General features: G+C 42.0%; 1 protein-coding gene across 3 annotated transcripts in view; it reads left to right on the top strand.

Annotated features, from left to right (window-relative positions):
* WDR7 (WD repeat domain 7) overlaps window positions 1-24,703 on the top strand; it is a 313,941-nt gene that overhangs the window by 238,975 nt on the left and 50,263 nt on the right. For all 3 annotated transcript variants that reach the window (XM_066246276.1, XM_066246273.1, XM_066246274.1), the window contains one exon: window positions 6,610-6,709. In XM_066246276.1, coding sequence (XP_066102373.1) covers window positions 6,610-6,709 — 100 coding nt within the window. The remainder of the gene's footprint in view (window positions 1-6,609; window positions 6,710-24,703) is intronic.

Raw genomic sequence — 24,703 nt, 5'->3', positions numbered from 1 at the left:
CTTAAAGGTCTTAAAGTTAGCTTGGCAGAGACAGAGTGATAAATCAGATATATCATGACGCTATGATCAAAGAGGGCATGCAGGACACGTAGAAGAAATCTAGGTGACGTGATGGGAGAAGCACAAAGGGGGGACTTGGCAATTGTGCACAGGAAACTTGGTGCTGTTTCAGCTGGATTTGAAAAAGTGAGTAGATATTTATCAGACAGATCCTTCTGACTGCAGAATCTGAGCTATTTCCATATTCAAAATTGGCTGTCATTGAATGAAATACTATGTTGTGTTCAGTTGTGAATTGACTATTGAATCTGTAGTGTATTGCATATTTACTTCCAGGAATGAAGAAATTCTCAATCTATGCACAGACCTGATCAATATATTTATGGCTCAGCTACTTGGATTCTTGGTAGAAATAAACACGACAGTAGTAGCAGCAGCAGTAGTAAGGAGGAGCTTAAAGGACTTAGGATATAAATTTCTCTAATATACTATAATTAGATAAGTCAGTGAAATTTTGGTGGGAAAATGAAAAACCTGAATTTTAATGATATTGACATTGAAATTTAAAGTGTTTCATGTGGTTTTGCTGGACTTAACTGATTATTTCTCAATCGACCTTTGCTGAGAACTTCTTACTATGATTTTACATAGAAAATGTTCTTTATATTAAAACACTTTTATTCATTTGTATCCTCAAAATATAGTTATTGCTTACCAATAGCTGGTTACATTAAGAGATACTAGAACTGTGGCATACCATACAGCCATTAAAAAAGATTGAGATCAACATTTCTACTGACATGGAAAGATATCAGTGAGAGAGAAATTTAAAGAGAAACGAGGAAAGTTTCAGAAGTGTATGTAAAAGAAAGTCATTTTTGTAGCAGAATATTACATGTAAGGGTTGAGGTTCATGCATGTACATATGTATGTATGGAGAGGAAACAGTCTGGTAAGACAGACTCCACAGTGCTTCTCATGGTTACCAGGCATAATGGAAGGGGTTAGTAATAAAGAATAACTTTCCTTCCTTAACCCTTTGAGTAGTACGATGGTGTACGTCCTCGTGCCCCCTGACCATCCAGAGTACGATCGTACATGTGTAAGGCAACATTAAAAAAGGCAAGTGTGGCCCTGGCCGGTTGGCTCAGTGGTAGAGTGTCGGCCTGGCGTGCTGAAGTCCCGGGTTGGATTCCTGGCCAGGGCACAGAGGAGAGGCGCCCATCTGCTTCTCCACCCCTCCTCCTCTCCTTCCTCTCTGTCTCTCTCTTCCCCTCCCGCAGCCAAGGCTCCATTGGAGCAAAAAGATGGCCCAGGCACTGGGGATGGCTCCTTGGCCTCTGCCCCAGGCTCTGGTCTCGACAGAGCGACACCCTGATGGGCAGAGCATCGCCCCCTGGTGGGTGTGCCGGGTGGATCCCGGTCGGGCGCATGCAGGAGTCTGTCTGACTGCCTCTCTGTTTCCAGCTTCAGAAAAAATACAAAAAAAAAAAAAAAAAGGCAAATATATTGTGTTCTTGTTTCCATACATTGGTTATCAAACAAACACGATTTTAAGTTAATAAACCTGTAACTGGAACTAATTTCATTTTTTGAAAAAAAAAAAAAACTCCGGGGGTCAGCGAGCATGAAAAAAACTCACTACTAAAAAGGTTAACTGTTTATTTTTCTATATTCTCTATGTTTCTCCTTCACAATGAGTGTGTATTTCTTTAATAATAAATATATAGTAGAATAATTCAAATGAAAAAAATAAAAACTAATCATTGGGAAAACATTAAAGCTATAAATAACGTAAGTTAGTCACACACACCAAATCCAAGGTAAAATAAATATTTAATCTTTTGAACTGAATGGGGAAAAAATTAATCTAGACAAAAAGTTATAAGTCTGTATTTTCAGAGGTAGTTTATCTTTTCTTAAACTTCATTATTATGTAGACAGACTGATTGATTCCACGCAAGGAAAGAGCTGAGTCAGCTCGGCTTACCCTAAGTGAGCACTTAGAGTCCGGTGAGGAAGTGAGCACTGTCTCCTGCCCAGCCAGGCATGAGCTCATTCTGCAGCAAACTTCCCCAGACCTGTGGTTTGTTCTCGTTCCATGTGGTGTTAACAATAATGGGGTGTGATACAGCTTCTGTTCTAGCTTCCAGTGCAATTCTTTAATTACTGTAGTGACTCTTTTCTATAATAAATCATTTTAGATCTTACTCTCGTACTCATGTGAGGTAGAACGCCTCTAAAACCATTTTCCTACTCCCAAAAACTCCCCCAAAATAGCCATCTTTCAGTATTAAAGTTCTTCATAAAGAAATAAACTCCGAAGTTTCCAGGAGTATTGCATTTCACTGTATAACAGAAAGAATATTTACTTTTTAGACTGAAATGATAGAAGAGTTTCAAACCAAAATGCATTTTATTTGTATTAGCAACTTTAAGCTGCAACTAAAATAATTTGCAATTGTTAGCAGGTTGTACTTGCAAATCACAAGTATTTAAGAAATAAGTTAAAAATATTTGAGGGGCATTCGTTTATTATTCGTTAGGATTCATTTGCCCTAGGGAAATAGGCAATTAGCCACATTTTCTATATTTCTTCTGTAGTATGTATTCAGAGGTGCAAATGATAACGATGGTGACAATGTTGATATGACAGTTACTAAAGTCTGCATGTACTTACCATAGTAAGTACTGATCATGAGGCAGCCACTGTTCTAAATACTTCATATGTATTAGCTCATTTAATCCTCACCATAACCTTAATAGCTACTATTGAAGAAACTGAAGCATACGCAAATTAAATAACTGGCCCACGGTCACACAGAAAGTGGCAGAGCCAGGTGGCAAGAGACCTGTTTTTCAGCCATCATGCCATACACCCTCAACATACATGGCATTTTTCCTTGCAAAAATGCTGCTCTCTATGTAGTCAGAGTGTTTCAATTATCCTACAAATACAACAGCTACATGGTCCATAGCAAGTTGTTATGTATTTATTTATTTATGACAGAGACAGAGAGAGACAGGAAGAGGGACAGATAGGGACAGACAGGAGGGAGAGAGACGAGAAACATCAACTCTTTGTTGTGGCACTGTAGTAGTTCACTGATTACTTTCTTATATGTGCCTTGAGGGGTCAGGCCACAGCAGAGTGAGTGACCCCTTGCTCGAGACAGCCACCTTGGGCTCAAGCTGGTGAGCTTTGCTCAAACCAGATGAGCCCACGCTCAAGCTGGCGACCTCGGGGTTTTGAACCTGGGTCCTCCACGTCCCAGTCTGATGCTCTATCCACTGCGCCACTGCCTGGTCAGGCGCAAGTTGTTTTTAAAAGAGAAGGTAATTCACTTATTAAAATACTCACAAGTGTTCTTCAGGAAATATCCACTGACAGGGTGAAAAACACTGAAGAGGAAGTCAGGACTCTCACATGGCAATCCAAAAAGTTATTCTATGCAAATTAATATGGTGATACTTTTTCATACCTTTTTTGAAATGAAAGTTAGAAAATGCTCTAGAAAGGTCCACCAAACTGATAATGGTAGTTAACTCATGGTGAGGTAGGTAATGTTAGAGGTGAGACTTACTTTTTGCTAATACATATTGCTGGTGGTTGAGTTTTTTTTTTTAAATACACATTGCCTTACATATCTTTTTAGCAAAAAGAACCAAAAGTCTGTGAACCATTTTCAATCAACATCAAGAAATTCTGAAAGCAATTCAATAAGAACTGCTTCTAATACTCGGTTGCTTATGAAAATACATAACAGATAACTTCGGACGGTGCCTATTATATGGTCAGTACTCAATAAATATTAGCTGCAAGTAGTTGTAGTTAGTGAATTGTAAAAAGTTATAAATTGTGAATAGTTATATTTCATGCGTTCTGTTCCATACATCCTTAGATTTTAGATAGTTTCATGTTAAGCTGGAGATTAATTTTGAATTAGCTGAAGAGTGTTTCTTGTTGCATTTTAATGCTCCCATATATAATATAAAGTAGCACTCACCTCCCTGAGACCATGCTCATTACCAAAGTCAGAGTTAAGAACAAAAGTTTACAGGTTTTTTCCTCCCAAATTATACTTCTGCTGAGTGTTGCATGTTTTCTTTATATTTGTGTCAAAATAACGTTTAGATTTCACACATATTTTCTCTTATTTGAGGACCATTTTTAGTAAGCATTATAAAAGGTTATCAACTCAAGGGAGACTCTGAATGGAGAGCACCGACGTTATTTAGAGACTTGGGTTTTGGGTGCTTGGCAAACTCACCGCCGAAGGGATTGGCTTCAGTTTCCTGAGCCAGAGTGAACTCAACACACCCTGGTTTCATGTCACAACCCGCCCATTGTGAGTCACTCTGGGAGAGCCGAAGTCACACACATGGCTTTGGAGAAATCAAACAGCCTATTCTAGTGTTTAGTAATGATTTTTAGTATCATGCTGTTCATTGAGATTTATGTGTGGTGATATAAATGTCTGGCAAATTCTTTGTTTTTAAAAACACTGATATTAGAAAGAGGAAGGGAGAGACAGAGACAGACATCGATTAGTTCCTGTATGTGCCCTGGCTGGGGATCAAACCTTTGCATGTCACGATGATGCTCTCACCAACCAAACTATCTTAGCCAGGGCATGGCAAATTCTTAGAATAATGTTTATTCTAGGAGCACATTTATACCAAAAAGATATACTTGATTTTATAGATCATTATTTAGACTATATTTGCCTTTTTGAGTTTCAGCCAAAGTAATATTTTCTAGTTCCCTAAAATGGAATTTACTGGTTTCCATTATGCAACTGTCAGTCTCATGCTAACATTCCCAGGCTCCAGGGGCCTTTACAGATAACTTCTTGTAAATCTGAAATTGTTCACCTCAATTGAAAAGACAGTTTTAGAAGGGTCATGGGAAGTTATATTTCTTGATTTGATTTCTCCCTAACTTTTTTGAACAGTTTTATTTTTTTGTTGTTGTTCATCTCAATTATTGACTGGTCTGAAAATTCAATATGCTTATGCACTAGTCCTGAAAGATAAGTGTAGTATTTTGAATTAAACTTGACTGCTGTATCCTGCTCGCTTGAACCATATGTATATAGTCACACATTCAACAAAACTGAAAGTCTTAATGAAGGAAAACAAGCAATAACAAAAGAAGTTATTGTTTAATATCTCAGAGATGAAAGTATTTTAATAAAGAGAAGACAGGACGTTGGACTAGTGTAACAGGAAGCACTGCTGTGTTGGGTGGGATGGCCCACAAGGGCCCTTTTATCAAGGCAACCTGGGAACAGAGCAAGGGAATGAGGGCCTGAGCCACGGAGGTAGTGGGAAGACGAGAGTTTCAGGCAGAGGGAGCAGCAAGTGTTCAAGTTCCAGCGTGAGAACCTTTTGGCGCAGTTAAGAAAATATGAGGAGCTTGACATGCTTAGAACAGAGCAAGCGGAGGGGGGGGGTCTCAGAAGTGCCAGCATCATAGCATGTAGGGTTCTGAAGGATGCTTGTGAGCACAAGAGAGCTGACTTGATTTGTGGTTGAAAAGGAATCACTCTGGATCCTTGTAAGCCTTAATAAAAATGTGGAGGTCAGTGACATTAAAATTTCTGGGTGAGTACCACCCCAGCTCCAGCAAGAAATGCATTTTGCAGCATTACTTGATTCCACTTTATTCTCCTTATGCATGCATGAGTGGTAGTGTCCTCTCTGACTTAACAGTTTCCTTGGGGGGGGGGGCGGCTGAGTAGAGAAGAACCGTTGTTCTAACTTGAATATTACAAAGGACTCTTGCCAGACTGCTGCACAAGAAATGCTGCCCAAATGACATGTGATAAGTGAACTGGAGACTGAGATGTCATTTCTGGAAGGCTTAGCATACATGAACCCTTGCTCTGAACATCCCCTCCCCAATTTGGGGGGAATTTAAGACTTTCCTATAGATTAGGTCAAGACTAGAATAGTCGTAACAACTATAAAAATCCTATTTTAACACAATGCCAAATAAGTACCAAATATGCTTATTTATACTACCTGTCACCACAACTGTTCTTTAGGGAAACTGATAAATGTGGAAAATCCAGAGAATTTGCCAGGTAGCTTTTCCTGTTGGATAACTTTTGAATTTCATTCTAAATTATTGATGTGAACTTAAGCATACCATTTATGTAGCTTTTATATGATTGTTATGCTAGGAAGTATATTTCACTCCTTAATACTAATATAAACCATGAGAACATAATTTGATTGAATATGTAAGCCTTTTCACTTTTTCCATTTCTGTTCAAATGCAAATATTTGCATAATAGTCACTAGTGAAACTGAACTTTCATATTTGGTCTTTTTTGAATTTGACTCATTGGTGTTTGTTATTATGAAGTTGTTTTCCATTAAAAAAAGTTATTACAGGCCTAAGTGGCATTCTGCATCATTTTTCTTTGTTGATTTGAAAAATTACTAAAATGAAACATTTGTGAAAATTTTCAACATAGTAACTATAGATACACATTGTAAAATATATATCAGAGCTGGCTTTCGTCTTTGAAAGGTTGTTGCTCTCCACTTTGATGTGCAGGTCATCTCACCTGTTCTGTTTTGTTTTGTTGAAATGTTCAGGTTCTACATGGTCAGCTATTATGAGCGGAATCACAGGATAGCAGTGGGAGCCCGCAATGGTTCAGTGGCCCTGTATGACATCCGGACTGCAAAATGTCAGGTAAATAAATCATTGTGACTTTCTCTCCATAAAGTGTGGAAGCTGTTGAAAGGTGTGAGAGACCAGCACTTCACCAGTTGACGTGCTGAGCTGCTGGAACATTATGGATAATGCTAAAGGGATCAATAGTTTAATGAAGGACTCAGAGAGTATAGAGTCCTACTGTCTTTATTCATTGGGGCTGGCCACAGGGCTCCGCACAGGAGTTCATGACAGAGCCTGGAGTAAGGGGCTGCTGCTCACAAACCTGGTGCAATCTATCTTTTCTTCTTTTAACAGAGATTTCGGATTTTAGTATTTTCCCCATGTGTTTTCTAAAAAAATGTTCGATGGTACAGTATGATTGTTAATGGCTACATAGAAGTTTTCTGGTCAGGTAAAATGAGATGTTTAGGTGCGCTGGAGATCAGTAATCACAATAGCATTTACTGTGGCTCTACAACAAGGAAACTGATGCTGTCTTTGAAATAAGTTTTTACTTTATGTACTTTTCTAACTCTTTTAACGCTTTTTATAATACTCTGAAAAAGTCTTGATTTTGATCTTGATCTTGATCACGTGATTTTCAGAATGGACTAATGGCATAGACAGGGCAAGTCTAGCCCCACTTTACGTAGTAGTGAATCAAAGCTCTGAGACTTTTTATCTCTTTATCCCAGGGTCACGGTCTTCATTAACAGCAAAACCAGGGCTAGGCTCTGCTGTGATGGTGGTGAATAATGCTCATTGATAAATAGTTCCAAGTAATTACTTCTTATGTGTCAGGGTGGCATTGACCATTACTGGTATAGCCGACCACATTAAGAATTGCATTTAGGCCCTGGCCGGTTGGCTCAGCGGTAGAGCGTCGGCCTGGCGTGCAGGGGACCTGGGTTTGATTCCCGGCCAGGGCACATAGGAGAAGTGCCCATTTGCTTCTCCACCCCCTTCCTCCTTCCTCTCTGTCTCTCTCTTCCCCTCCCGCAGCCAAGGCTCCATTGGAGCAAAAATGGCCCAGGCGCTGGGGATGGCTCCTTGGCCTCTGCCCCAGGCACTAGAGTGGCTCTGGTCGCAGCAGATCGACGCCCCGGAGGGGCAGAGCATCGCCCCCTGGTGGGCAGAGCATCGCCCTTGGTGGGCGTGCCGGGTGGATCCCGGTCGGGCGCATTCAGGAGTCTGTCTGACTGTCTCTCCCCGTTTCCAGCTTCAGAAAAAAAAAAAAGAATTGCATTTAACTGTATTAGATTGACACAGTAAGCTGTATGAGGAATTTCCAGAAGTATGAAGAAATTCATAAGGATGTGGCTAAAATTTTAAACTGTCTCTTAAAGTTAATAAACTATTAATTAATTCTCTAAAAGCTTTCCCCGGTTGCTTTCCATGAAATAGTTCTCACAGATGGTAGCAGGTGTTCGGGGGTAAATGTTTCAAGGGTCAGACACATTTGGAGGAAGCATTTGACTTTCTCTTTGCAGGCCCTCTCAGAGTCTCTAACGTGGGCGGGTGACTGCATTCCCTGGGCACGCATAGAGCAAGCAACAATGGCCATACTTATGTATGGCCATTCAATTTTTTTCATGTTTTTTTTAAAACATTAAGTCCTCATTGGTGACCATATTTCTTTACTTTGAACTCTCACTTTAAGCAAAGAAACCACTCTGAGTATCTACTTAAACATTAGGTTGCATGTTGTTTATAATATTCTCTCCTAAGAGAGACAGATTCTTGAAATAGCATTTTCAAAATTTCTTTTGGTAAGATCATATTTTAAAAAGTGGAGTATATCTGGCCCAGCCTGTGGTGGCGCAGTGGATAAAGCATCAACCTGGAACACTGAGGTCACTGGTTCAAAACCCTGGGCTTGCCTGGTCAAGGCACATATGGGAGTTGATGCTTCCTGCTCCTCCCCCAACCCCCTTTCTCTCCCTTCTCTGTCTCTGTCTCTTTCTCCCATCTCTAAAATAAATAAATAAAAATCCTAAAACAATAGAGTGTATACTTACTAGCAGACTTGACAGAAATAGTCACAAGCATCTACAAGGTACAGAAAAAATAGAACAGGGGGACCCTTTCAAGCTTCTTTAAAATCGAAGTGTGGAAATCAGAGGGCTCTTTGTTGTTGGACAGGACATGGTTGCCACCAGCAGAGGGATGAGGGAGTCCTGTGAGCACAGGGAAGGACCCAAGGAGGGGTGGGAGGAGCAACCAGGAGCAGTGAGAAACTACCAGCTGTCCTAAGCTGCACGTTTCTTTTCAGCGTCCTTCCTCCTAAGCGGTCTCAGCAAAGGTCTTAGTAAAATGCAAGAAAACATGAGTAATTTGAAAATCCTGTTCTTTGTAACTGAGTTACTGGAGCTGGACTTGTCAATCAGACATTCTTTCTTAACAGGGTTTGTAATGCCGTTAGTATTCCATTTTCCATACGTCACTTTAGTACACTTGGATATTTTAGTGTCCCCTTGATTTTTTTCCTACCTCAGCTTCTTGATTTCAATACCAAAGGTTATCATTAGTGTTGGAAGACTGAGTAATCTCTACCTTCCTGTTCTGTATGAAACTGCCCTTTTCTCTCATTCTTCAGAACCTGGAAACAATCTAAATCTCTAAAACCAATCCTAACTACTTTGGCCAGTTACCAGTTATATTCAGTGACCATGAGCTCTTAATGATTCTCGGTGCTTTTACGGTATTAATTTTGTGGTATTTGAAATAAAGGATACAACAGTTAAACCAACATACACAAGCATAGTTGGCATGTTTGGAAAGGATATCTTAGAGGTGAATCAAGGGACTGGGAATTTCAAACTAGGAGTGCAGTAAAGCATTTCTTGAATTAGTTATTGGACTCAGTTAACAAGAGAGGGGGACATTTTTCCTAGCATGAGCAAAAGCACAGATATGCCAGTAAAAATGTAGACTATAAATTCACATAAATCAAGGGGTAGGTTTCCAACTAGGTGGAAAGATAAGGCATAACCCCTGCAACGGGAGTCACTACTGATGGAAGGTCGACTGGCCGGCCAGGCTGCTGGAGGCTGAGAGAATGCCCACGGGCTGGTCGAAGCGCAGAACCGTGACTGCGGGACTGGAGGCAGCGTCATGTAGGTTCCCTGTTGTTATTGGATCAGTTGGTAAAGCATAGAAGAGAAAAACTAAATCCCTTCCCTTCCCTTTTGGCATTACCTTATCCCTTTTTTTTTTTTTTTTGTACTTTTCTGAAGTGAGAAGTGAGGAGGCAAAGAGACAGACTCCCGCATGCGCCCGACCAAATCCACCCGGCATTCCCACCAGGGGGCGATGCTCTGCCCATCTGGGCTGTTGCTCTGTTGTAACCGGAGCCATTCTAGCGCTTGAGGCAGAGGCCATGGAGCCATCCTCAGCGCCCAGGCCAACTTTGCTCCAATGGAGCCTTGGCTGTGGAAGGGAAAGAGAGAAACAGAGAAAAAGAAGAGGGGGAAAGGAGGAGAAGCAGATGGGTGCTTCTCCTGTGTGCCCTGTCTGGAAATCGAAGCCAGGACTTCCACATGCTGGGCTGATGCTCTACTGCTGAGCCAACCAGCCAGGGCCTCTCTTATTTTTTAAAATCATTTTTTTAGCTTATGCTTTCTAAATAGGAATAGGAGATTATGCACAGCCACAGGACAAGTATATCAAGGGCTCTTAAACTGTTGCCCAGATCTGTCTGTGCCTGTTATAAGCAAAGTCTTACTGGAATCACTTAAGTCACTTAAGGACCGTCTGTGACTGCTCTCACACTACAATGGCAGAATGGAGTTGTTATGACCAGCAGAAACCACATGTGGTCCCCAGAGCCTAAAATATTTACTATGCGGCCCTTGCATAAAAAGTTTGCTGATCCTTGACATAGATAATTGAGGAGGTAAGAGTTAACTAATTTAACTGAAAAACGATTTACAACAGTATAGTATAGTATATTGGAGAAGAATGGTTAGAAACTTGGGTGGCTTGAATTCCTGTCTTCACCACTTACTAATTTTATGACCTTGGGGAAGTTTCTTAACTTCTGAGCTGAAGTGTCCTCGCTGCAAAATAGGACAGACACAGTGCCTATTATTGTGAGAATAAGATAATTGATGTTAAATAAGAATTCTTAGCACAGGGCCTGCCCAGTAGTTAATATTCAGTAAATGTTGGTTATCATCATATTAAAATGAACTTGGAGATACATCACGTAGCAACTAAATTATATTAATTGTAGAGAATTTTGAAGATAAAACTTGAGACGTTAGGGTGAGTATAGACTTGTGGCTTTGAGCTCATGTGGTTCAGCTAGGAGCACTTTGGAGGAGAAGTTCAGCAGCTCTGCCTTGGGCCATGTGTAGATTTCCTGTCTAAAGGCAGCCCTTGCCCGTGGTGTTAAGCCAAATCTCTGCTGCTTATGGAAATCAGAAACTTTGATGCAGTTCAATAGTTAAAATCCTGCTGTGCTGCTTGCTGCTGACTACATTTTTACTTGGCAACTGCTAGCAATTTCAGAATATACCTGACTCGAATTTTACTTCATTTAAAAAAAGAAAAGAGTAACTCCCTATGAAGTGCTTAAATTTTGTCGGTAGGCAGTGTTCCTGATAAGCAGGCTAATTAGGTTCTGGGGCTCCTTACAGCTACAGGTATGAGTTCGGTTAAACCAGAAATAAAAGTCTTCCCTCTGGCTGCATTTGCCACTGGTTCATCAGACCTGATATTCTGTCTCACTGATTCGTTAATCCTTCTTTGAGCGCATTCTTTGTAGTAAGTGGCTGCTGGCTGTGTGTAAGCTTGTCTCGGGCTCGTGGTAGCTGAATTTTCTTAGGAAGTTTGTGCCGTGTCACTTGGAGGCATCTGATTCATCTAGCACTCATGTTCTGATTTTGGACATAGTCCTACAAAAAGGCAATGATGTGTACAAGAAAGAGTGTAGCTGACATCTTATCTAAATGTTAATTTAGTACAAGAACTTTATTATTGAAAATTCTAAGTCAGTTCCTTAAAGGCCTCATCTTTAAAGCTTAATATTGTCTAGTTTCTGGTGCATAGTAAATGCACAGTAAAATACACATTGATCAAATAAAACACCCTGAGCCTTTGGAGTAAAACATATAGCATGCAAAAATAAAGCATGCCTTAATTATATCCAAAAATATATTTGTAATTTGCATATAGTTTTATTTTGTTAGGTCAGAAACAACTCATGCAAGTGTTGTTTCTCTTAAGGAAGGATATCCCATCTGAAAAGAGGACTTCTTCCTTATGAGTCCTGAAAGATGCACCTATATTTCTGTAGCAGACCGTGACCAGGCCGGCACCAGGCCAGATAATGGAGGAAAAAAATAGAAGCGAATATTGATCGCACGTATAGAACTGTGGCCACTAAGGTCTAGCTATAATCCCTTAAAGAGCGGGAGGTAAATTCTGGAATGCTGACTTGTGCCCCGTCGCACAGCTGATGCAGGAAAAGGCAACGAGCCGGGAGATTGAGCTTCTCTGGCCTTACAGATTCCTTCCTCCCAGCGGGGTGGCGGCACTGAACTTCAGATGCGCCTTCATGTGGGAAGAGGGGACCACAGGGCACCTTGTCCACCTACTTTCCCCTTCTCTCCTGAATGTGCTCTGTCCTGCGCCTTTGCTGAGTTGGCGGTATTGAAGTGAAAGCAACCCTGAACTCGGTCCAAATGCATTTGCCACAGCCTTTAAACCTCGATCTATCCCATCCTTGTCCAGCCTGGCTTCCTTTAATTCTTGAGCCAGCAAGCCTTCCCTGACTGGTCCGGTCACATTGTTCTATTTAGGCATCTGCCGAGCATCTAACTGAACTAATGAAACAAAAAATCAGAAAAGCCACAACTCCCTTAAAGCGGACGTGGACTAGAGGGAAGATTGCCTCTTTGTTTTCCTGTTGGGCGCCTTGTCCCTCGTTCCATTGTCCTCGCCTGCATTGGAGGACCAGACTCGCTCGCTCATGGGAAACACTGACGGCTGCAGCAGCGATGGGGAAAAGGGTCAGGTAAAGGATGTGATCTGGGAGTCGAGCCCACAGGTGCGGATCACTGTTCTCCTGGAGGGTGCAGCTGTGGGGAGTAAGGGGCCACCACTGCTCAGAGAGAAGAGCTCAGGGGTGACAGAGGTCTGAGTCCGGAGCATCTCGATAGATTGTGGTGCCACTCCTGACTGGGAGATGAGCAGTCTAGGAGCAGGAGTGATTGTCAGGACTTCAGTATTTGACATATGTAATTTGAAGGGCTCTTTTAATCCATTTGAATAACTACATAACATTCTAATATGCAGATGTAAGAGAATGCGTTAGTCAGTCTTCTACCATTAACATTGAAAACCCTTCCCAATTTCTCCCTATTATAAACAGTGCTACGTTGAGCAGCCATATTTGTGTAACTTTTCTGCCTATTGAATTTTTTTTTTTTTCATTTTTCTGAAGCTGGAAACAGGGAGAGACAGTCAGACAGACTCCCGCATGCGCCCGACCGGGATCCACCCGGCACGCCCACCAGGGGCGACGCTCTGCCCACCAGGGGGCGATGCTCTGCCCATCCTGGGTGTCGCCATGTTGCGACCAGAGCCACTCTAGCGCCTGAGGCAGAGGCCACAGAGCCATCCCCAGCGCCCGGGCCATGTTTGCTCCAATGGAGCCTTGGCTGCAGGAGGGGAAGAGAGAGACAGAGAGGAAAGCGCGGTGGAGGGGTGGAGAAGCAAATGGGCGCTTCTCCTGTGTGCCCTGGCCGGTAATCGAACCCGGGTCCTCCTCACGCTAGGCCGACGCTCTACCGCTGAGCCAACCGGCCAGGGCTCTATTGAATTTTTTTTAGAATAAATTCCTAAATGTACAGTGCTAGGACAAAAGATTTGTGCTTTTGACCACCAGAATGCTCTGAAATTAGTTTCCCACAGTTTATGGGCCTTTGTTTCTTCACACCCTTCCTAATCCTCTGAAAACCAGAATGACTCTTGAACTACAGTTATTCTCTTAAAAAAAGAAAAGAAACCCCACAGTTGGTCTCTTTTTCCTCCTGTATTTGTCATCTTAGACAACAGAATGTTCATTCATTTATTCATGAGTTATCACTCATTGTATTTATAAATTATACTGAAAAAAATTAAAAAAATTATGATGGATCATTTTTGTGTGCCAGACACCATATTATATGCAAATGATCAAAAAATAAAGACGAGTTGTTTCTACCCTCCAGGAATTTATAATCTGGTATAGAAGACAGAAATCTGTAGCTGAAATGCTAGCATTGCCCTTTTCAGAAGGGTTGTCAAGAATGTTGTGGGAGAACAGGAGGACCGCTGACCCGGACTTGTCTGGGGGTCTAGGGAGAAGGGTCGGGAAGGTCTCTAAAGGAGAGGACATCCAAACTGAGCCAGTAACAATTAAGAATTAGACAGAGGAGGCGAAGGGCAAGGGACATTATTCCAGGCAGAAGGTACAACATCTACAAAGCCCAGAGGAACAAGAAAGCATAGGGAAGCATGCTTATCAAAAACTAAAGAGACATTTTCCCAATACTGTATGTGAAAGTTCATGTTACAGCAGTTTTCAAATTAGCAGTACACTAGGAATTGTGCAGATCTGATGTGGAAAACCAGTTATTCTAATAGATAAGTAGAAACACCTCTTAGCTGTGATTTAGTAACATAGACTTTGTAAATAAAGCTATATAGTGTTGGAAAAGCATTAAAGAGGCCCTGGCCAGTTGGCTCAGTGGATAAAGCATCTTCCCGGCACAACAAGGTCACAGTTTCAATCCCTGGTCAGGGCACATATGAGAAGCAATCAATGAGTGTGCTCAGCTAAATGGAGCAACTAAGTGGAACGAGTTGATGCTTCTCTCTCTCTCTCTCTCTCTCTCTCTCTCTCTCTCTCCTCTTCCTCCTCCTCTCAACCTCTCTCTTCCTCCTTCTCTCTCTTAAAATCAATGGAAAAAAATAAAAAGAAAGAAAAGAGAAGCATTAAAGAAATTACCGAATGCTGGCATTTTCCTTAGAAAGGGGGAGAGGTGCTTGGCAAGATATGAAAATGTTTTCAGCACAGGATTTAATGCATTCTCATGAAAGTAAACCAGTGTAATTTTCTATAATACGTTTAATTCTGGAAAGCACTCTATGGCGGCTACATATCAGAAGCCCTAATGCTCAAGGCTCAACAGAAATGTCAGCAAACACACCTGTATTAACAGAAGTTTGGAAAGCAATATGTTCTCTCTAAAAATAACAAAGACTTTACTTCTCGTTAGAGGAGCACTGGACCTTAGGGATCCTAGTGGACAGTAAGATTGATGTTTTTTTAAGGCAGGGTTTTGAAGCTTCAGGCAGTTTTCGCCGAACAGAATTCTATAAACGCTTATACATCAAAGGCACTTATGTGGCGATTGCGAAAATTGCAGGGAGAGTTGACTACAGTACTTAGTCAGACAGTGACATTTTAGGTATTTTCTGCCTGCTCTTTTCAGCAGCTGGTTTCATGGCAGGTGCTTCCTATGACATTCTAAAGCAACAACCAGAAATATGGCATCAGGGGTGATAATAAGATGAATGGTTGGAGAAGACAATGGCTTCCTGACTCCGTGTTGAAGAATTACCTAACAAGCCTCCCATTTTTAAAATGAAATGCTATTTAGAGAAGAAGCTCTAGAGAGAGAAGCAGATATTTTGGAACAGCGCTTGAAATTAGACTATCATTTATTTTGAAAGTTTAAATATTTTAAAGAATATTTTTACCTGATGGTGTAGAGCAGTCTTTTTCTGTTTATTTAACCCATCACTCACTGAGCAATTCTTGTATTCATATTATACTTGGAATGGCAGTATTCAAGATTTTTACACCAAGAAAAATAATTAAAATTATTTCTATAATTGGAAATACACGAGGCAGAGGGTTCTGCCATTTACAGACACAAGTTATTTCAGTTATTTCAATATCCCTGCACAAACACCAGGTGGACCAATCTTTTATGATCCCCAAAATTCACATTTTATCTACATTTCTCAATACCATTCACTTTCCTTTCTGGCTATTCTCTTTTTCCTCTCAACACATAAAAAAAATGAAAGTATAAATGTCTAAATACATATATTTCACATACATTTAGTCCATAAATTTAGAAAATGTTAGGTAGGAGAGTCACAGTACATTGAATTTATTCTGAATTCATGGCCTTGTATTCTTTATATTCACTCTTGATATATATAAAGTACTTGTACTTAGAACCAGGAGTGGCATCTAGTAGTCACTGAATAAAAATGAATCATAAGTACTCTGAAACATATCTAATGAGGACACGAGTCTGCAGTTCACGAGTCTGCAGTTTAGAGAGATGTTGGTGGTGATTTAAAGGAGATTATTGTCACAATCTGGTGGCTCCTATCTCAAATAGAACTCAGGATGGAGCTCCCATCTAGTGGGGGATACACCAGTACCATAAACACAGATCTCACACAGTCAGCCTCAAACGTTGCTCAGTTCATCAACAATGTTGCTCAAGTATGGGAATCATGTAAAATGATATATATCTTAAATATTTTATTTTAAAATTATCTTTATAGAATTTAAATTATTTTCCATCTCTTGATGTGAGACCAAAGCCTTTTCTTTCTATAATTAGTTCACATTTTTCTTTCTAAACCACACCAACTTCTGTTGTGATTTTTAAGTAGATTGAGAAATTAAAGATAGTTATAAAGCAATCTCAGAGTATAATCCTACATGTTTATGCTTTTCCCAGTATTTTACAGTCGTCTAACACCTCATTTCATGAATGGGTTTATATATGCATCTTTCTAAAGCTCTCTTTCCATTCTTAATTTAAAATTTTATATGGCATTTAATTTAACTATATATTTATATTGACTAGCAGGTCACAGAGTTCAACTGGCAGGGGCAGCAGCAAGTGGGCCTGTGAAGCCCTGGCCTCCTCACTTGGTGGCGTCTGTCAGGACACTTGACAGAGAGAACAGAGAATATTGGTCCAGCCCAAGAGTCAGTAGCGTAGGAGTCAGTTAAGAGAGATTCCGAATACTTCAGTGCGTAGTGCGCAGAGGTGGTTCACAGCACCGTGAAACACAGAAGGGAGTAACTGCTGGTGTGGGCGAGGTGCTTACAGCCTATGGGGGTGACAAAGATGAAACAAACAAGTGAAATAAAGTGTTTCATGCTACCATGGAATGTGACAGTCACACAGAAGGAAAGGGTGAATCCATGAAGGCAGGAGACAAGAGCAGGAAAAGATCCCTCATGAAAGTGACCCTGGAGCTGAGTGAGTAGGTGGTCCATAGGCACACGTGCAGGACGGAAATTGTCAGAGAGAGGACGGAGCATCAACAAAAGCACAAACACGTGGTTTAGCTTCAAGTGTGTTGCAGGGACTGTCGGGTTTGCTGTGTGAGGGGCAGAGGCTGCAAAGGAGTGCGGATGTGTGGTGGAGGGGAAGAGAGAGCCTCGGAGTGAGCGGGGAGGGCTGGCATGGTGGGAGCCTTTCCTGGATAGACCGCTTCGTAGTTTGTCAGCAGTGACAAATCAGATGTCTAAAGAGACCGAGCAGATAGCATAAATTAATAAAACAAGGTAAGCCCTCCTAATAAAACAAGATAAGATTTATCTTTCATTTTTCCATTTTGATAGCGCCACCCAAGAAAGTCACCTTTCTTTTTAATGCTACTCTCTATTAAACAACATCATGCCAGCTGATAAAATGCCAGCTGATAAAAACAATAATAATAATAGCAATAATAAAATGCCCACTGATACTCTATGTGAGCGTTCGGGATAGAACAGAGAGGGCTGGGGACGTGGCCTGCTGGGAGCCCCCACTCCTGGGAAAAGGCTCAACCCGTCTCAGCTCGCGTCAGCGGTGCCACGTGGGATTGTGAACTCAGTGTTCCCTGGTCTGACTTTTGAAGATAAGCTGAGAACCTGAGTTTTTGTTTTAAAACCTCCTAATTTTTAATTGCTAGGGGCAGGTTTTAAAAGTTTTTAAAGTGCATAAGTCAATACTGTGCAGAACATCCAGTACCTTCAGAGAAGTCATTTGAAGAGTTTTAAGCAGGGGAGCAACGAGATTAAATAGTCCATTTCGGAAGGTCAGGACTGCAGAGGGTGACCTAAGGTCTGCTCCTCCACGCCTTGGGGACAGTCTAGGCACCAGTCAACCTGGTCAGGGCTTGACTGGCATCAGGGCAACTGGGTGAAGAAAGGAGTACAGAGCATGGTGTAGAACAAGCAGATTATGGTAAGCCTTAAAAGACAGTATTTTAAATATGTACATGAAATATAGATTGATACCATAATGAAAAAGTAAAAGCAACATTTTCTGGGGAAGAAAAAGAAACTAGTGGGCTATGTATAAACTGATGAGGGAGACAGACGTGTAAAAAGAAGGATTTATGTTGGGCATAGAGAGGAATTTTAAAAATAATTGTGGAATTGTTGGAAAGTTTTACAAGTTAGGATATTTTACGTATAAAATAATGAGAGTTACAAAAGAGGCTTTAAATTAAAGAATTTATTACTTTCTTTAACAAAATATTGAGAGGCAGGGTGGAGTGGGCAGCTCAGTGGTATCCTCAGGGACCCCAGTCTCTTCATTTCTCTGTTCCACTGTATTCCGTGTGCTGGGCTCTTCGACCTATCCACCTCAGGGCACAGGATAGCTGCCACCGAGCCAGCAACCTGTGCAGAGAATGCCATTCAGAAGCAAATACACCCTCTGAGAAAGTCAGTTCCCGTGTCTCAATGGACCAAAATTGCCTCACAAACCCATTTTATCAAACCTGTTGCTGGCAGAAAATGCAGTGATCGTGACTGACTGACAAATTTACTCCTGAAGTAGCAGAAGGCTCACCTTGCTGGAGCACAGGGGGGTGCCCAAGGAAGGCAGCCAACATTGCCTCCCCAGGGGAGTTCCGAGATGTGGCCCCTGGAGGGCTGTAAGATATGACGAGCAGGGAGAGAGGCTGATGGCTGACTGGCCTTCCATTCACTGTCTTTGGGAACGTGAACAGATTGCTAACCCTCTTTAAACCGGTTTCCTCGCCTGTGAAACAGGGATGTTTTGAGGTCTGGATTAATTGAGCTCGGGTAAGGTATTCTGATGCATGCTTTTACACTTTAAGTGCTCAGGAAATGTGGTGGTGGGTTAGCAGTCATCTTTAAAGCGCAATCCAATTTTGAGTTTCTGAACTCGAAAGATACCTTTTTGTCTTAGTCTATGAATGAAACTCTTGCCAATAAGAAACCATTACATACTCAGTAGGCTCATCAAAAAGTTAGTTTAAAGGTGTCAGCTTTCCCTTTATTCCTGCAGAAACAGTGAGCTGGGCTGGAAGAGTGCAGGATACACCTCCAGAGACCTGGCTCTGATCTGTCCCCATCGTGCCTATTGGTGCGACCCTGCCCTTGTTTACCCTGGAGGGACAGGGTTGCCCTTGATTACTGGACACTGTCCCTCTTCTCTCCCAGGTCAGCTGATCTCTGCACCTGCTTCAGAGCTGTGACAGCCACACTTGAAGACAGAGTAGGTCCTTAGAAATAATTTGCCTAATGTTGGAGAGGCTGTGGAGAAAAAGGAACCCTCATACACTGTTGGTGGGAATGTAAAGTAGTACAACCATTATGGAAGAAAGTATGGTGGTTCCTCAAAAAACTGAAAATAGAACTACCTTATGACCCAGCAATCCCTCTACTGGGTATATACCCCAAAAACTCAGAAACATTGATACGTAAAGACACATGCAGCCCCATGTTTATTGCAGCATTGTTCACAGTGGCCAGGACATGGAAACAACCAAAAAGCCCGTCAATAGATGACTGGATAAAGAAGATGTGGCACATATACACTATGGAATACTACTCAGCCATAAGAAATGATGACATCGGAACATTTACAGCAAAATGGTGGGATCTAGATAACATGATACGAAGCGAAATAAGTAAATCAGAAAAAACCAGGAACTGCATTATTCCATACGTAGGTGGGACATAAAAGTGAAACTAAGAGACATTGATAAGAGTGTGGTGGTTACGGGGGGGAGGGGGGAATGGGAGAGGGAAAGGGGGAGGGGGAGGGGCACAAAGAAAACAAGATAGAAGGTGACAGAGGACAATCTGACTTTGGGTGACGGGTATGCATCATAATTGAACGACAAGATACCCTGGTCTTGTTATCTTTGAACATATGTATCCTGATTTATTGATGTCACCCCATTAAAAAAATAAAATTATTAAAAAAAAAAAAAAAAAAAAAAGAAATAATTTGCCTTTATTCCTTTGAATGTTTAACTGTTCAAGCAATTCTGCTCTTCCCCTAAGTTATATCTTAATCTAGAACATTCATTTATGCAGAAAAAATATTAAAAACATAGTTTACTTTCAAAGGAATGACAGGAGCAAGAAAACATCTGTATAATGGCCACTACACCAAGTTAAATGCTTCTTTTTTCATATATTCTGAAAGGGGCCGTTGGTAGTACTGAGAAAGCCAGCTCTCTTAATTAAACCTCTTGAATTTCTCTGGGCGAACATCCCAGCATATGGCATGGTTACTGTGTTGCCGTAATTTATGTAAGTGCATTGTCAGAGATGAATTAAAACTTATGGTTGTAAATCTACAAGGACACAGCTATAACTCACACAGATTTATTTCTTGTAGACATGTATATCATGCCTCTGGAATTACGGCTTCTACTGTAGACAGAGGTTAAAGAAAAAGGTAACAACTTACATGCCATTATACATATAGAGCAGTTTGTCATTTGTTGGTGGGAGTATAAACACAGAATATAGCAGGGGACTGTCCTTCACCCAACACAGTCTAACTGGCAAGTTTCAGCAAAGATGCTGAGAGAAAGACCGGCAAGTGAGTAGTCAGAATATTTAGTCTTAGACTGTTACTCTCTTTGCTACTTAACTTCTCTGAGCCTGAGTTTACGAAGTATGACTATTTATCACAAACCTGTTACTACCACCCCAATGCACTCTGCATGGTTTTTGTGAGGAAGCCATGCATTCATTCATTTATTCATTCAACATTTATTGAGTACCTACTGTATATCAGACACACATTTTTTATTTTAGGCTGAAAGAAGTAATGTAGTCCAACAGCCTTATTTTTGCAAAAAAAAGCGAAGTGAGGCCAGAAAAAAGAGGTGCTTTGGAAGGTGGGTAGGGGACTTTTGGAAGCTGGAAAATGCATTCAAGGGGAAGTAATTATTAATACGAAGTCAGTACCTCTTGTATGTGGATGCATTTAGTTCTCCATACATGTTTCTGTCTAGGAGTTCCTCTTGTATAAACTCTCTGGGTATTGTCATTTAGCATTGTTCTTTCCAAACCAGGTGACATGTCAGAATCATTGCGGGCCTATTTCAAAATAGCTCTCCTACCTCAGACCTTCTGAATCTGAATCTCTGAGGCAGACACCCAGATGTGTGCGTTCTGTAGGCTTCTCCCAGGTAATTCTAATGCGGGCTGGGTTTATTGCGTACAATCACAGATTATACAAGAACTACATAATGTGTGGATTAACATTTTAAATCTTCCATGGTCTCTAAAATCAAATAATTTAAAAATAAGGACAACTAGCTTGCACTAGATCTAGAGTCATAAAGACTGAAACAGCCTCTTGGGAGGAGTGGAATTGGATTTGGGTAGCAGGGTGTTTCCATTGAGAAGGGAATGTAGCAACATTAAAGAAAGGTTTAGAAGAGAAGAATCCATCATAACCCCGCCCACAAAGTAAAGTTTATTTACATGTATGAGACTTACAGATATTTGCAATCACAGTCTACCTATTTTTTATATTCTCTTTGAAACATCATATAATGGTTTAAAATGTTCATTTATGAGGTTTTAGTTATTCTTTTCTATGCAGGAATGTTTCTCACTTCCCTGAGCTGAGCCGAGCTGAGCCAAAGCCAGAACCCCCAGATTTTCATAATGCACTTGAGGATTTTCCTGTCAGGCTGAGCCAGCCCACCCTGATGGAGCTTTAAGCAGCAACTGTTGGACACATGGACAGCTGCCCTTCCTCTCCACAGTCCCCTTTCTCTCCAGATGACTTTTCTGTTCTTCAAATTACAACAGGAGGGGGCCTCTACCAGATAAAATCACTAACAGAAACTGTGCTTACAGAACTCACCAATATCTCGTTAACCCTTTCTGCTTTTGTCCTTCATCAGGAGTTTCCTTGCACCGCTCAGACACACACACACACACACACACACACACACACACACACACACACAATTCAGGTTTTCTCTATTTCTGGTATTGCTCGTAGTACGGTGGGGTCTTTTCTCCTGCTGCAGCACCCACTCAAATAACTTACCGATTTAGCAAATATTAAGTACTTATTGTATGCCAGCTATGATGTTCATGCTACACAATAGTGAAATAATGTGTTTCTTCTCCATGATCTTGAGGAAACTATGAGATTTAACTGGAAGAACAGTTTAACTGCCTTCCTTTTCCAAGTTGTGAATCCAACGAAATTCCCAGGATATGAGCCACTTCCATATTTGGGGAAACATTAAGCAATTAGTTTGTTGGTGTATCCTCAATAATAGACTGAAAGAACTTATACACCAAGGAGATTTTATAGCAGAGCAACAGGAGACAAGGCTGGGGAGATGGGCTGGAGCCAGGTCACAGGGGCCCGTGAATCACCTTGAGGGATTTTGATGTTATCCTAAATGCAGTGGGAAACTATTAAGGTTTCCAGCCAGTGACTTGATCTGATTTAACTGCTGTGTGGGAAATGGATGGAAGGAAGTCAAAGTAGGAATAGGAAGACCAGTTACCAGCCTCTTTTAGCAGTATTCCACACTAGAGATAACAATGTTCTAGACCAGTAAGGGGACAGTGGACAGTGAAGATAGAAATGGACAGACTTGAGATGAATTAGAAGGTGGACTTGAACTCCTGATGCATTTGGTACGGTGTAACTGAGACTGAGGTGTCGATTTTGGTGTGAGTTTTTAGTGGGAGCAACAGATTAGATGGACATACTGGAAGAGGAACAGATTTGTGAATGAAGGGGTGGTAGAAAATTAATTGCTCAGTTTTTTATGTTAACTTTGTGATACCTAGTGAATGAACGTGCATGTGGAACTGTCATAGCTATAGCTATATACCTGGCTCTACTGATAAACATTTAGACATGCTTGACATGTTGTACTCAGAGCAGACTAGTATGGCTGGAGAAGGGAAGGAGGCTGGGACAAAGCCCTAGAAAGCGCAACATTTAGAGCTGAGATGGAAAAGATGCATTTGGCAAAACCATGAGAACAAATGATTTGAGGGCATAAAGAAAATCAGAAGACTGTGTTGCCTTTAGACATCAAAAGAGGAGAGTGTCTGGACCCTGGCCGGTTGGTTCAGTGGTAGAGCGTCGGCCTGGCATGCAGGAGTCCCAGGTTTGATTCCCGGCCAGGGCACACAGGAGAAGCACCCATCTGCTTCTCTTTTTTTTTTTTTTTTTTTTTTTTTTTGCATTTTTCTGAAGCTGGAAACAGGGAGAGACAGTCAGACAGACTCCCGCATGCGCCCGACCGGGATCCACCCGGCACGCCCACCAGGGGGCGACGCTCTGCCCACCAGGGGGCGATGCTCTGCCCATCCTGGGCGTCGCCATGTTGCGACCCTCCTGGGTGTCGCCATGTTGCGACCAGAGCCACTCTAGCGCCTGGGGCAGAGACCACAGAGCCATCCCCAGCGCCCGGGCCATCTTTGCTCCAATGGAGCCTTGGCTGCGGGAGGGGAAGAGAGAGACAGAGAGGAAGGCGCGGCGGAGGGGTGGAGAAGCAAATGGGCGCTTCTCCTATGTGCCCTGGCCGGGAATCGAACCCGGGTCCTCCGCACGCTAGGCCGACGCTCTACCGCTGAGCCAACCGGCCAGGGCCTGCTTCTCCACCCTCCCCCTCTCCTTCCTCTGTGTCTCTCTCTTCCCCTTCCACAGCCAGGGCTCCATTGGAGCAAGGTTGGCCCAGGCGATGAAGATGGCTCCATGGCCTCTGCCTCAGGTGCTAGAATGGCTCTGGTTGCAACAGAGCAACGCCCCAGATGGGCAGAGCATCGTCCCCTGGTGGGCATGCCGGGTGGATCCCGGTCAGGCGCATGCGGGAGTCTGTCTATCTGCCTGCCTCCCCGTTTCCGACTTCGGAAAAATACAGAGGAAAAAAAAAAAAGAGGAGAGTGTCTCATGGAAGAAATGCTGCTGAAAGATCAAGTAAAATAAAAAGGAAGATGAATCAATCAGATTTGGTGACAGAAGGTCAATGGTGACTCAAAAAAAGCTGTCTTGGTGCTTTGGTGGGAGTGGAAGCATGACAGAAGAGGATAAACAGGTCGGAAGGCTTTAGACTATCTTCCAAGGAGTGTGGCTGGGAAACTGAAGAAAAGAGGTAGCTAGGAGTAAATATGGCATCAAGAAAGTTTTACTTTTCAAGATATGTGTATTTGAATATGCTATAGAATATTTGACCACCCAAAGAGAACACCTGCCCTGTGGTTACCAAAGTAGCACATTAACAGTAGGAAAAGATTTAAAACAGATATGAAAGATATTGTTTTGGATTGGCCATGAAGAAAAGACTCCTGCATGTTGTCTGTATACTGACATGTTAATACTATTATTCTAAATCATTTTAATATTAATATAATGCAAACCCAGGGAATTCAAATGGCATTAGGTTTATGCTAATGAGAATAATGGAATGACCATTAAGACAGACCTTTGAAATCACAGACAAAGATGAAAAGCTGCCTGGCCGGTGGCTCAGCGGTAGAGCGTCGGCCTGGCGTGCGGGGAAGCCGGGTTCGATTCCTGGCCAGGGCACATAGGAGAAGCGCCCATTTGCTTCTCCACCCCCCCCCTCCTCTGTGTCTCTCTCTTCCCCTCCTGCAGCCAAGGCTCCATTGGAGCAAAGATGGCCCGGGCGCTGGGGATGGCTTCTTGGCCTTTGCCCCAGGCGCTAGAGTTGCTCTGGTTGCGGCAGAGCGACGCC

This window comes from Saccopteryx bilineata, chromosome 11 (genome assembly GCF_036850765.1).
Source record: "Saccopteryx bilineata isolate mSacBil1 chromosome 11, mSacBil1_pri_phased_curated, whole genome shotgun sequence".
NCBI classification, from domain to species: Eukaryota; Metazoa; Chordata; class Mammalia; order Chiroptera; family Emballonuridae; genus Saccopteryx; species Saccopteryx bilineata.
Note: the sequence above shows the minus strand (reverse complement) of the source record. Positions and strands in the feature narration are given on the sequence as shown.